Genomic DNA, 15,344 nt, shown 5'->3' with positions numbered 1-15,344 from the left:
CCCTTTCCTCTCTCCTACACTCTCTTTCTGCTCCATTCAACAGGATGCATTGCTGTGTTCCCAAATTACCTGCTTTTCTGAAGATCCTCATTCATTTGCAAGATTATCTTGGTTGCTGTAATTGTGGGAAACAAAGTTCTGTACAGCCTGACCGCGTTAGATTTTAAATTTCAGTGGCGGCTTTAGCTCCTGAGTAAAGCTGAGTCAAGCATCTCTTCTCTGGGATTCCGGAATTAGGAAAGAGAGAAGGGAGGGAAGGAATGAGGGCAGGGAAAGGAGACAGGGAGAGAGAGAGGAGGGAGAGAGAGAGAGGGGGAGAGAGAAGTAGGAAGGAAGGAAGGAAGGAAGGAAGGAAGGAAGGAAGGAAGGAAGGAAGGAAGGAAGGAAGGAAGGTGTGTGTGTCTGTCTGCCTGCTGAAATAGAAAGGCTGTTCTGTTGGAACAGAATAATGATGTGCAGAGAGCAACATACTCATGAGATAGAGCAGGGGTTCCAATAGTATTCAAGTGTTTGATTACGATTATATGATTATTCCCGGGATGCAGACATACTCCTTTCTTTAGTTCTGGGAGACACCTCCATGTTTTTTAATAAAGGTTCAAATTGGATTTCTGTCACTTGTGAGCAGAGTCTTGGATAATACACTTGAACTGTCACTTGGAGAAAATTACACTTAACTCACAAGGCTATTCTTTTCAGCTGACGGAGTCTATAAATAGATTAGAAAAACAGCCAGGGAAATCAGAGATGTTTTGGATTTTGAAGAGACCTTCAAGAGCCAGAGTCTGGAGAGATAAAATGATTTGGCCAATTACCAACATCAGTTTGCCAAATAGTCTGGTTCTCAATGCTCTTTACTCTTTATTGCATCGCTCAATTTCTTGTTTCATTTCCTTTCAGTCAGCTAGCTCATTCTTTGGTCCTGTGTCTTTGGCCCACTGTTGTTCTGCTGATTCTCACATACATTTCACATATTCCCTTTCTTTGGCCCTGCATTCCACCATTAGTATCAGGTTAAAATTATTTTCTTAGTGTACCCTGTACTCAGGCATAACAGTTCTCTAATTGCTCTCTCTTTTTTACTGGGGGAAAGTCACCTTAATAAGCTTCCACGAAGGGAATTTCCAATCTGCAATAGCTGCATTAGTTTGGCCTTAGAACTGTGACCACAGAGCAAGGCAAGATAGGAGAAATATGTTCAATATAATGAGATACCATTTAAATATTTATAGGTGTCATGGCTCTGCTGGTAGAAAGAATATAAAAACAATTTAAAAGTAGAATGAAACCTTATATAGATTCACTAAATATCAATCGACCTAGGTGGATCCTGCAAACCCCAATCAGACTACAAAATTAGGTAATCTGGCATGTGAATCCAAGGCTCTCGGACAGCAAGGCAGCCCACATTTGAAAGGCGTGAAACTGGAACCCTTGGAGGTCTAGACTTGGCTTAGCATTGGCGGAATGGGTCTAATCATGAAAAAATATCCTGCATATTTGTAGTCCATATCCCATGTATGGGCTGAATTATGTATCCCTCCAAAATTCATGGTCGAGGTCCTATCCCCCAGGCCCTCAGAATGTGACTGTACTTTGAGACAGGGCCTTTTAAAGACTTAAGTAAGTTAAAATGAGGTCACTGGGTGGACTCTAATCCGATCTGGTGTTCTCATAAGAAGAAGTTTTGATATGTGGAAAGACACCAGAGACACTGCACAGAGGAAAGATCACTCGAAGAAATAGCAAGAAGGCTGCCATCTGCAAGTAAGGAGAGGGGTTTCAGAAAAAAATCAGACTTGCTGACACCTTGATCTTGGTTCCAGTCTCCAGAACTTTCAGAAAATAAATTTCTGTTTTTTCAGCCACCCTGTCTGTGGTATTTTGTTATGGAGACCTTAACAAATGAATATATCCCATAATCCAACTCAAATCCCCATTCAGTATTTACTATCCATAAGTTCAGTCCAGAAGCTAATGATTTTTTAATGTCTTAAACCTTGGGATTAACTATAGGAATAATCTGTAAATATATAAAGTATTTTAAATATTTTAAATACCTACACTTAAAAATATTTAAAATAGTTAAAACATTTATGAAAAACTGCCATTTACTCTTCCAATTTAAAATGTGATAGTTGAATAATTAGTTCAGACATGATTGTCAATTAAAATTTTATAAATTCATAAACCATACTGAAACTTTTAAGAGAACACGAGTCTTTGTATTTATACATTTAAATTCTTTTTTCTTTTTTTCTTTTTTTAATTTTATTATGTTATGTTAGTCAACATACAATACATCATTAGTTTTTGATGTAGTGATCCACGATCCATTGTTTTCGTATAACACCCAGTGCTCCATGCAGTACGTGCCCTCCTTAATACCCATCACTGGGCTAACCAATGCCCCCCTCCCTCCTCCCCTCTAAAACCCTGTTTGTTTCTCAGGTCCATAGTCTCTCATGGTTCATCTCTCCCTCCAATTCCCCCCCCCATTTTTCCCTTCCTTCTCCTATTGTCCTCCATGTTATTCCTTATGTTCCTCAAATAAGTGAAACCATATGATAATTGACTTTCTCTGCTTGACTTATTTCACTTAGCATAATCTCCTCCAGTCCCATCCATGTTGATGTAAAAGTTGGGTATTCATCTTTCCTGATGGCTGAGTAATATTCCATTGTATATATGGACCACATCTTCTTTATCCATTCATCTGTTGAAGGCCATCTCGGCTCTTTCCACAGTTTGGCTATTGCAGACATTGCTGCTATGAACATTGGGGTGCATATGGCCCTTCTTTTCACTACATCTGTGTCTTTGGGATAAATACCCAGGAGTGCAATTGCTGGGTCATAGGGTAGCTCTATTTTTAAATTTTTGAGGAACCTCCACACTGTTTTCCAAAGTGGCTGTACCAACTTGCATTCCCACCAACAGTGTAAGAGGGTTGCCCTCTCTCCACAACCTCTCCAACATTTGTTGTTTCTTTCCCTGTCCATTTTTGCCATTCTAACTGGTGTAAGGTGGTATCTCAGTGTGGGTTTGATTTGCATTTCTTGATGGCTGATGATGATGAACATTCTTTCATGTGTCTGTTAGCCATTTGTATGTCTTCTTCAGAGAAGTGTCTTTTCATATCTTCTGCCCACTTTTTGACTTGATTATTTGTTTTTTGGCTGTTGAGTTTGAGAAGTTTTTTATAGATCTTGGATCCTTTATCTGTAGTGTCATTTGCAAATATTGGGTTGCCTCTTTGTTTTGTTGACTGCTGTTTTGTTGTTCTGCTGTGCAGAAGCTTTTTATCTTGATGAAGTCCCAAAAGTTCATCTTTGCTTTTGTTTCACTAGCTTTTGGAGATGTATCTTGAAAGAAGTTGCTGTGGCCGATGTCAAAGAGGTTACTGCCTATGTTCTCCTCTAGGATTTTGATGGATTCCTGTCTCACACTGAGGTCTTTCATCCACTTTGAGTTTATCTTTGTGAATGGTGTTAGAGAATGGTCGAGTTTCATTCTTCTGCATGTGGCTGTCCAATTTTCCCAGCACCATTTATTGAAGAGACTGTCTTTTTTCCATTGCATGTTTTTTCCTGCTTTGTCAAAGATTATTTGACCATAGAGTTGAGGGTCCATATCTGGGTTCTCTATTCTGTTCCATTGGTCTGTATGTCTATTTTTGTGCCAGTACCATGCTGTCTTGGTGATCACAGCTTTGTAATATAGCTTGAAATCGGGCAACGTGATGCCCCCAGCTTTGTTTTTCTTTTTCAACATTTCCTTGGCGATTCAGGGTCTTTTCTGATTCCATACAAATTTTAGGATTGTTTGTTCCAGCACTTCGAAAAATGTCATTGGAATTTTGATCGGGATGGCATGGAAGGTATAGTTTGCTCTGGGTAGCATAGACATTTTAACAATGTTTATTCTTCTGATCCATGAGCATGGAATATTTTTCCATCTTTTTGTGTCTTCTTCAATTTCTTTCATGAGTGTTTTGTAGTTCCTAGAGTATAGATCCTTTACCTCTTTGGTTAGGTTTATTCTGAGGTATTTTATGGCCTTTGGTGCTATTGTAAATGGAATCGTTTCTCTAATTTCTCTTTCTACAGTTGCGTTGTTAATGTATAAGAAAGCAACTGATTTCTGTGCATTGATTTTGTATCCTGCCACATTACTGAATTGCTGGATGAGTTCTAGTAATTTGGGGGTGGAGTCTTTTGGGTTTTCCACATAAAGTATCATGTCGTCTGCGAAAAGAGAGAGTTTGACTTCTTCTTTGCCAATTTGAATACCTTTTATTTCTTTTTGTTGTCTGATTGCTGTTGCTAGGACTTCTAGTACTATGTTGAACAACAGTGGTGAGAGCGGGCACCCTTGACGTTTTCCTGATCTTAAGGGAAAGGCTCTCAGCTTTTCCCCATTGAGGATGATATTCGCTGTGGGTTTTTCATAGATGGATTTTATGAGCTTGAGGAATGTTCCCTCTATCCCTATACTCTGGAGAGTTTTAATCAGGAAAGGATGTTGTATTTTGTCAAATGCTTTTTCTGCATCAATTGAGAGGACCCTATGGTTCTTCTCCCTGCTCTTACTAATGTGTTCTATCCCATTGATTGATTTGCAAATGTTGAACCACCCTTGCATCCCGGGGATAAATCCCACTTGGTCGTGGTGGATGATCCTTTTAATGTATTGTTGGATCCTATTAGCTAGGATTTTGTTGAGGATTTTGGAATCCATATTCATCAGGGATATCGGTCTGAAATTCTCCTTTTTGATGGGGTCTTTGCCTGGTTTGGGGATTAAGGTAATGCTGGCCTCATAGAATGAGTTTGGAAGTTTTCCTTCTGTTTCTATTTTTTGAAACAGCCTAGTAGAATAGGTATTATTTCTTCTTTGAATGTTTGGTAGAATTCCCCAGGGAATCCATCAGGCCCTGGACTCTTGTTTTTTGGGACGTTTTTGATCACTGCTTCAATCTCATTACTGGTTATTGGCCTATTCAGGTTGTCAATTTCTTCCTGTTTCAGTCTTGGCAGCTTATAGGTTTCCAGGAAGGCCTCCATTTCATCCAGATTACTCAGTTTATTGGCATATAGTTGTTGATAATAATTTCTAATAATTTTTCTATTTCCTTGGTGTTAGTCGTGATCTCTCCCCTTTCATTCATAATTTTATTAATTTGGGTCCTTTCTCTTTTCTTTTGGATAAGTCTGGCCAGTGGTTTATCAATCTTATTAAGTCTTTCAAAGAACCAACTTCTAGTTTCATTGATCTGATCTACTGTGTTTCTGGTTTCTAATTCATTGATTTCTGCTCTAATTTAATTATTTCTCTTCTAATGCGTGGCTTAGGCGTTGTTTGTTGCTTTTTCTCTAGTTCTTTAAGGTGTAGAGTTAGTTGGTGAATTCGGGATTTTTCTATTTTTTTGAGTGAGGCTTGGATGGATATGTATTTCCCCCTTAGGACCGCCTTTGCAGTATCCCATAGGTTTTGGACCCATGTGTTTTTGTTCTCATTGATTTCCATGAATTGTTTAAGTTCTTCTTTGATTTCTTGGTTGACCCAAACATTCTTGAGCAGAGTGGTCTTTACCTTCCAAGTGTTTGAATTGCTGCCAAGTTTTTTCTTGTGATTGAGTTCCAGTTTTAGAGCATTGTGGTCTGAGAATATGCAGGGAATAATCTCAATCTTTTGGTATCGGTTGAGACCTGATTTGTGACCCAGTATATGGTCTATTCTGGAGAAAGTTCCATGTGTGCTCGAGAAGAATGAGTATTCTGTTGTTTTAGGGTGGAATGTTCTGTAAATATCTATGAGGTCCATCTGGTCCAATGTATCATTCAAAGCTCTTGTTTCCTTGTTGATTTTCTGCTTAGATGATCTGTCCATTGCTGAGAGTGGAGTATTGAGGTCTCCTACAATTAACGTATTGTTATCAATATGACTCTTTATTTTGGTTAACAGTTGGCTTATGTAGATGGCTGCTCCCATGTTGGGGGTGTAGATATTTACAATTGTTAGATCTTCTTGTTGGATAGACCCTTTAAGAATGATATAGTGTCCTTCTGTGTCTCTACTTACAGACTTTAGTTTAAAATCTAATTTGTCTGATATAAGAATTGCTACCCCAGCTTTCTTTTGAGGTCTGCTGGCATGGAAGATGGATCTCCATCCCTTCACTTTCAGTCTGGATATATCTTTAGGTTCAAAATGAGTCTCTTGTAGACAGCATATGGATGGGTCCTGTCTTTTTATCCAATCTGCAACCCTGTGCCGTTTTATGGGAGTGTTCAGGCCACTCACATTGAGAGTGATTATTGAAAGATATGAATTAATTGTCATCACGTTGCCTGTGAGGACATTGTTTTTATAGATTGTCCCTGTAAATTTCTGTTGTTTATCACTCTTGGGGTCTTTCTCCTTTTATAGAACCCCCCTTAATATTTCTTGCAGGGCCAGCTTAGTGGTCACATATTCTTTCAGCTTCTGCCGGTCGTGGAAGCTCTGCATCTCTCCATCCATTCTAAATGACAGCCTTGCTGGATAAAGTATTCTTGGCTGCATGTTCTTCTCATTTAGTACCCTGAATATGTCTTGCCAGGCCTTTCTGGCTTGCCAGGTCTCTGTGGATAGGTCTGACATTATTCTGATGTTCCTCCCTCTGTACGTAAGGAATCTCTTCCCCCTAACTGCCCTTAAGATGGTTTCCTTGGTTCTAAGATTTGCAAGTTTTACTATTACATGCCGGGGTGTTGGCCTGTTTTCCTTGATCTTAGGAGGGGTCCTCTCTGCCTCTAGGACTCGAATGTTTGTTTCATTCCCCAGATTAGGGAAGTTCTCAGCTACGATTTGCTCAAATACATCTTCTAGTCCTCTCTCTCTCTCCACTCCCTCCGGGATTCCAATTATTCTGACATTGGAACGCTTCATGGTGTCACTTAGTTCTCTGATTCTATTTTCATGGGTTCTGAGTTGTTTTTCCCTGGCCTCCTCTTTTCCCTTTTTATCTATTATATTATCTTCCAGGTCGCTTATTCTCTCTTCTGTCTCAGTTACCCTAGCTGTTAGATTACCTAGATTGGATTGGATCTCATTGATAGCATTTTTAAGTTCTGCCAATTCACCTTTCATTTCTGCCCTTAGAGACTCTATGTTGCCATTAATTGATTTCTCCATTCTAGCCATTGTCTTCACAATTGCTAGCCTGAATTCCATCTCCGACATCTTGGTTATATCTGCATCCATTTGGAAATCTGCAGCATAAGTCATAATCTCTGAGTCTTTTCTGTTTTGGGGGCTCCTCCTCCTAGTCATTCTGTTGATGGGTGTTTGAGGGAATGTATAGAGTCCAAATTATTGACCAGAACCCAAGCAAGATGCCCCTGTTTTCTTGGGACCTTAGGGTTGCTGGCCTCTTGTTTTCCCAGCCTGTCTTCTGCGGGTGGGGCCTGCTGCGCTGTTACTCAGGCAACCCTGTTTGGGCGGTGTTGCCCTTCCCCCCTGTGGTGGGGGATGGGCTCAGTGGGAATCAGTTTTTGTGGCTTTTGTTCTCTGGCAGCTTTCCACGTCTCTTCCGCTAGTCAGGGCAGAAGAGACCATTTCCAACCCTCTGCCTCAGAGCAGAGAGAACGCAGTCTGTTCTTCAGTGAGCTCTCCAGGCCACACTGTCTCCGTTTCTGTCCGTGCTGCTATAAACTGCAGCGTCCTGGGTTGTGCGCCCCTCCGCAGCACTCCCAGTCCTGCCTCCAGGTCGGAGCGCGTCTCTACCCTTTGTGCTTCTAAAACCGCCAGCCGCTCCCAGTTCGCGCACGCGCAACTCCGCCGCTTCGGTTTCCGTCCAGGGGGCTGCAGTTCACTGGCACGACCCCGGCGCTCTGGGTTTCCATCCCGGGGGCTGCAGTTCGCGTGTGCGCGACCCTGCAGCTCTGGGTTTCTGTCCCGGGGGCTGCCCTAAAGTCCTTTCCCAACGCTACCGGTCTGCGAGTCTGTGCCTGTCCGCAGCACGCGAGGCTGTTGCTCACCGGTGGTGTAGGATCGCCACGGCCAGGCACCCTCCTGCTGCCGTTTATCCTCCGATATCTGCCCGCAGAATCACGGCTCCCCGCTTCGTACCTCAAAACCAACCGCCTGCGATATTCTGTTTGTAGAGATCCAGATCTTACATCTCAGGCTGGTTTCGTGGGTGCTCAGAGTGGTCTGGTAGATATCCAGCTCAATTCCGGGGACCAGCTGAAATAGGGTCCCCTACTCCTCCACCATCTTTCCTGTCCCCCCCAATTGTATACATTTAAATTCTTAAATTTATAAGAGTTATTTAAATGTATATGAAGGCTTATTTGCTAGTTAAAATTTTGAAATAATTAGAAAATTGAATGTAATGAAGATCACAAAATTTAAAATGTTTAAAGAAATGTAGTTAATTAAACTATAAAAGAACTCATAAAAATGATAGTAAAAATTTTATCAAATCTAGAACAATAAAATTTATACAAATACTTAGAATATAAGTAGAGTTTTGAATTTATAAATGTAATAAATCAAATATTTTTTATTTCAAAATAATCACAGAATTACAAAAAAATTGCAAATACAGCACAAAGACCTCCCCCCCACTGAAATATTTATAATTTGCTGACATGATGCCCCTTGACTCCCAAACACTTTAGTGTAATTCCCCACAATCACGACATTTTCTAATATAACCACAACATAATCATCAAGATCAGGACATAAACATTTTTACATTACCACCATCTAATCTTCAAAAACCATTCAATTTTTACCAGATGTTCCCAGATTCCCTTTATAGGATAAGGATATAACTCAGAATCATGTGTTGCATTTGATTATCATGTCTCTCTAGTCTCCTTCAGTCTGAGACAGTTTTTCAGTCTTCTATTTTCAAGATCTTGACACCTTGAAGATCTCAGGCCAGTTATTTTGCATAATGTCCATGGATTTGTTTCTTTCTGAGTTTTCTCTTGATTATATCCAAGTTATGCAATTTTGGCAGGATTATTACAAAAGTGATGATGAGTTACTCTGTTGCATATTATTTGGTGTGGAACAAATTCAGTTTGCTTCATTACTAAACATATTCTCGTCGATCACTTGTTGAAAGTGGTATCTTCCAGTTTTTTCCATTATTCCCTCTGTAACTAATACATATTTTGTGGGAGATACTCTGTAAACATCCCATTCCTCAGCAAACTTTCCATTTATTCATTTATGTAGATGAGTATGGGCTCATGGTTTCCTACTTTCTGCCTGTGGTTTTCATTATTTATTTTGATGCCCAAACTGTCCCAGGTTTGGCCAGTAGGAACTTTTCCAATGTGGATTCGGTGTCCTTTTGATAAATCCCTTTCATTTTTCAAGAACTTCTTTGCTTTCTGGCACAAAAAGATGTTCTAGACTCATGTATTTTCCCTGTCTCAGCCCTGGAATCAGTCATTTTCCCAAGGATGCCTGCTTCCTTTTGGTAGAAAGTGGTGGTGAGAAACCAAGATCTGGGTGCGATGTGAGCTCATTGATATTGGGTGTTGCTGTTTTGAGGCCCTCTTATTGAACAGAGCAAGGGGAGATGCATGCATAAAACATTAACATATATTCTGTATTTGTTGTATATATTGAAAATGATGAGATCACTCCAATACATCCAATTCTAATTTAATACCACTCTACTCATCTTGAGTGGAATCTCCAATCTCATGCCAGGCCATCACCTCCCCTATGAATACACCCTTCTCACCCCACTGGAACTCTGATGTCCTGCTCTGGGCTTTCCCACTCCCACACATTGAGCAGACTTCCACCTTGCTTGGCCCCAAACAAATGCCTTAGTACTGGATTGTTTAGAAAGAGAAGAGAAGAGAATAGGAATAAGAGGAAGAACCAAATATTAATTTTTAAATCACAGGTGACCTCTTGAATAATATCTTTTCTGCACAAAAGCCACCTGCAGGGGCACATGAGGAAAACATGTTCTTCCCTAATGAAGTCCTCACTTCTCTAAAATCTTTTGGTTTTTCTTAGATTTCATTTTCTCAGCTTCATGGTCATGGCATTCATATTGTCCAAGCACATAAACATATTAAACACTTCATTTTATACATCATCTCATGGGACATTTCAGATTTTATTTTCTCATATAGAGCCATTGAAAATCTTGTATTTATATCTTCTTAGTCTTGTTCTTCAATTTCAGACTTCTTATCACTATTCAACAAATTTAGTAGATAGCACTGCCACATGGTATAGATTTTGGTCCCCTATATTTGGCAATAGTAAGACCTGGAACATTTTTGTTTTGGAAAATCTGAGCTTCAAAATAAGTAGCAAGAAGATTCTCTCCCATGAACTGTTGCAATCAGCTTCAGCATTTAAGGGGAAAAATTTAGAAAAACCTCAAGTCAGATTAAGATCTGTACCACACAAAGACAGTCACGATTATGGTTTTCTTTCTGATTTCTTTATCAACTTTTATTATTCTAACTTGCATTCCATCTACAGACTCATTTATTTTCTAAGTTGCTTAGGGTTATAGAATTTATTCAAATTTAGCAAGTCATTAGGGGACCATGTAACATGTTGGTATTTAAGTCTTTCTTCTGGAAATGTGGTCAAAAATGACAGCTTGAATGTAGAGTTCTGTCTGGATAGGGGTTCTAGTAGAGTTGTCACCTGGGGAAACCTAAAATACATAAATCATATTGTTAATCAGTCCAGTACATCATGCAAATGATTGGCATCAAATGAATTTTCTTCTTGCTTCAATATAATAGAAATAGAACAAAAAAATGCCATGGTCATGAAGACATTTTCATGTTTCCCCTCAGGTTCTTTTTCTTAAGAGTAGTGATAATTCCAATCAGAAGCTTTGAGGCTCTGGTTTATGATATTACTGAAAATAGCTAGGGTCAAAACTGTCCCAGGCTCATGCTAAACCCCATGGGTCACTAACTCTGCAGAATTTTCAGGGGAGGGCTTCATAAACACATGTGATCACAGGTTAATAAATCTAAAAGAATCCTATCATAATTTCAAGTTTGTCCAATAAAAAATGAACTTGAGTTTGGAATTGATGATGTCCATGGTAGGTTTAATTAAAAGCTTCTCATCAGTTTAAAAACTATTTGAACTGCTTTTTCCTCCCTTCAAATTATAATCTGTGAAAAAAGATTTGCTCCTTTTACTTTTATTCAGGATAATCTATCATACTTCAAGGGTCCTGGGGAGCTCCCATGGGAACGAGTATTCACTAATGTGGTATTGATAAGCAAGAAGAGAGAGATTCTAAAAGAGTTGGTAATATCTGCAGTTGGAAAATATTCGATGCACAAAAGAATGAAGTTACTTGCTCTCTCTTCTTTTAGGAAGAGATGATAAGACATTTAGATGTGGGACTAGAGGAAAGCTTTGGTCCTGCCTTGTCCCCATGGTATTAATTTCTTGCTAGTGAGAAGATATAATTTATTTTATCTTTTATTAAGTAGAGTCAGCAAAACTGTGAAGACTGAAATGGGTGAACAAAAGTAGTGGGTGTCCTGAGTGACTCACCCATCCAAGTTTTTTCTGCCTTTCACGGTTTTTGTGCTATTTTACAATTCTTTAAGTTGTGGAAAACTTGATGATAATGTAAAATATTCTTGTCAAAAAGATGCAAATTAATTGTACCCAGTAGAATTCAATTAATTATTGCCCTGCATTCAGTTCTACTTTGCATCTATTCGTAAATTAATTTCAATTTTTCTTATTCCGTATATATGTTTTGCTTTTAGAATTCTCCTTTGAATTGTTTGTACTATCTTACTGGTTCCCTCTATAATTAGTAAATTAAATAAAATAGTTGGTACATTCGTTTCATATCTTTATGACAGTCATAATTATATCCTTTTATGAAAAATTATCTTGTACACAATTATCGTGTAAACAATTACCTTGTAGTAGACTACGATGCTTCCTGAATTCACCTGATGGCTGAGGAACCTGTGTTGTTGGGAGTGTTGTACCTCATGTATGACATAAACCAGGGCATTTCTTGGCTCCAAGAGGTAAATTCTCTGTTGTCACAGAACTTTCACTTTGCCTATCCTCTGTTTTTTTTGCATATTTTCCATTTTACTACTTTTGTGTTTTGTTTTTGTTTTTGGAACTTTTATAATCAATAAATTATTCCCCATTGGTAATAGTAATTTGGTTTTGTGGCCAAAATTTTGTGATCTCTGTAAACAGAGTAATAGATTATAGAGATTTATTCTTTCTTGGATGGAAGACGACAGAGAATCTGATTTGTTAGTATTTTATTTTCTTTGTCTATTTGTCTCTTTTGAGCTCAAATTAAGAATCTTGTGCTTATCAGGAAAGGAAACAACTTTTTGATATATAGTCTGATAATTTTTTTTGTGTTTACTTTTGGCCTGTGGCTAATGTTTAAAATTCCAGGAAAATGAGGAAATCAGAATTTTGATATTTGATATGTGCTATACTTAAAAAGTTACTCTTTAGGGGTGCATGGATAGCACAGTAGGTTGGGTGTCTTACTCTTGGTTTGGCTTAGGTTGTGATCTCAGGGTCATGAGATCGAGCCCTGTGTCAGGCTCTGAGCTCAGCGTGGAGTCTGCTTGGGATTCTCACTGCCTCCCCCTCTGCCCCTCCCCACCCGCGCGTGCTCTCTGAAATAAATAAATCTGTTTAAAAACGTTATTCTTACAGAAACACAGAAATGTTTTGAACATTTAAGTTCATGTAATTAAGGTAAAGTTTTGGTAAATCAGACTAGTGTATTTTATAGTTTTCTGAGTACAGATTCTTTGCCTCTTTGGTTAGATTTATTCCTAGGTATCCTATGGTTTTGGGTGCAATTGTAAATGGGATCAACTCCTTAATTTCTCTTTCTTCTGTCTTGTTGTTGGTATATATAAATGCAACTGATTTCTGTGCATTGATTTTATATCCTGCCACTTTACTGAATTCCTGTATGAGTTCTAGCAGTTTTGGGGTGGAGTCTTTTGGGTTTTCCATATAAAGTATCATATCATCTGCAAAGAGTGAGAGTTTGACTTCTTCTTTGCTGATTCGGATGCCCTTTATTTCTTTTTGTTGTCTGATTGCTGTGGCTAGGACTTCTAATACTATGTTGAATAGCAGTGGTGATAGTGGACATCCCTGCCGTGTTCCTGACCTTAGAAGGAAGCTCTGTTTTTACCCATTGAGAAGGAAAAATGTTCCATGCTCATGGATTGGAAGAAAAATATTGTGAAGATGTCAATGCTACATAGAACAATCTACACATTTAATGCAATCCCTATCAAAATACCATCCACTTTTTTCAAAGAAATGGAACAAATAATCCTAAAATTTGTATGGAACCAGAAAAGACCCCGAATAGCCAGAGGAATGTTGAAAAAGAAAAGCAAAGCTGGTGGCATCACAATTCCGGACTTCAAGCTCTATTACAAAGCCATAATCATCAAGACAGTATGGGACTGGCACAAAAACAGACACATAGATCAATGGAACAGAATAGAGAGCCCAGAAATGGACCCTCAACTCTATGGTCAACTAATCTTCGACAAAGCAGGAAAGAATGTCCAATGGAAAAAAGACAGTCTCTTCAACAAATGGTGTTGGGAAAATTGGACAGCCACGTGCAGGAGAATGAAACTGCACCATTTCCTTACACCACACACAAAAATAGACTCAAAATGGATGAAAGACCTCAATGTGAGACAGGAGTCCATCAAAATCCTAGAGGAGAACACAGGCAGCAACCTCTTCGACCTCAGCCACAGCAACTTCTTCCTAGAAACATCGCCAAAGGCAAGGGAAGCAAGAGCAAAACTGAACTATTGGGACTTCATCAAGATAAAAAGCTTTTGCACAGCAAAGGAAACAGTCAACAAAACCAAAAGACAACTGACAGAATGGGAGAAGATATTTGCAAATGACATATCAGATAAAGGGCTAGTATCCAAAATCTATAAAGAACTTATGAAACTCAACACCCAAAGAACAAATGATCCAATCAAGAAATGGGCAGAAGACATGAACAGACCTTTTTCCAAAGAAGACATCCAAATGGGCAACAGACACATGAAAAAGTGCTCAACATCGCTCGGAATCAGGGAAATCCAAATCAAAACCTCAATGAGATACCATCTCACACCAGTCAGAATGGCTAAAATTAACAAGTCAGGAAACGACAGATGTTGGCGAGGATGCAGAGGAAGGGGAACTCTCCTATGCTGTTGGTGGGAATGCAAGCTGGTGCAGCCACTCTGGAAAATAGTATGGAGGTTCCTCAAGAAGTTGAAAATAGAGCTACCCTATGACCCAGCAATTGCATTACTGAGTATTTACCCCAAAGATACAAATGTAGTGATCCGAAGGAGTACGTGCACCCCAATGTTTATAGCAGCAATGTCCACAATAGCCAAACTATGGAAAGAGCCAAGATGTCCATTGACAGATGAATGGATAAAGAAGATGTGGTATATATATATACAATGGAATATTATGCAGCCATCAAAAGGAATGAGATCTTGCCATTTTCAACAACATGGATGGAACTAGAGGGTATTAGGCTAAGCGAAATAAGTCAATCAGAGAAAGACATGTATCATATGATCTCAGCGATATGAGGCATTCTTAATCTTAGGAAACAAACTGAGGGTTGCTGGAGTGGTGGGGGGTGGGAGGCATGGGGTGGCTGGGTGATAGACATTGGGGAGGGTATGTGCTATGGTGAGCACTGTGAATTGTGTAAGACTGATGAATCACAGACCTGTACCTCTGAAACAAATAATACATTATATGTTAAAAAAAAAAAAAAAGAAGAAGAAGATAGCAGGAGGGGAAGAATGAAGGGGGGGAAATCAGAGGGGGAGACAAACCACGAGAGACTATGGACTCTGAGAAACAAACTGAGGGTTCTAGAGGGGAGGGGGTGGGGGGATGGGTTAGCCTGGTGATGGGTATTAAAGAGGGCACGTATTGAATGGAGTACTGGGTGTTATACACAAACAATGAATCATGGAACACTACATCAAAAACTAATGATGTAATGTATGGTGATTAACATAACATACTAAAATAAAAAAAAAAAGACTAGTGTAATCTTGGTTTAATAAAAATGGCTTGTAGTGTGATTTATCAGTGTTAGGTATAATTCAAGCACATATTTTATTCTACTTGGGTTTGCTTTTCTTAAATTTATTCAAGTATACTGATCAAATAAGCTAACATCACTCCTACACAATATTTAAGACAATGAAAAATATAAATTTGTATTCAACAAAATCAGATCATTATTCTGATAACTTTATTTCAATAGTCATTAT

The 15,344-nt window shown here is 38.9% G+C and overlaps 1 protein-coding gene across 1 annotated transcript in view; it reads right to left on the bottom strand.

Annotated features, from left to right (window-relative positions):
- Positions 1–10,458: 10,458 nt before the first annotated feature.
- Positions 10,459–15,344, bottom strand: part of CFAP299 (cilia and flagella associated protein 299) — a 554,803-nt gene continuing 549,917 nt past the window's right edge. Inside the window, exon 6 of the mRNA XM_078068194.1 lies at positions 10,459–10,696. Coding sequence (XP_077924320.1) covers positions 10,601–10,696 — 96 coding nt within the window. The 3' untranslated portion in view covers positions 10,459–10,600. The remainder of the gene's footprint in view (positions 10,697–15,344) is intronic.

Source organism: Halichoerus grypus, chromosome 3 (genome assembly GCF_964656455.1).
Source record: "Halichoerus grypus chromosome 3, mHalGry1.hap1.1, whole genome shotgun sequence".
NCBI lineage: Eukaryota > Metazoa > Chordata > Mammalia > Carnivora > Phocidae > Halichoerus > Halichoerus grypus.
The sequence above is the reverse complement of the archived record's forward strand: the minus strand, read 5'-3'. Positions and strand labels throughout refer to the sequence as shown.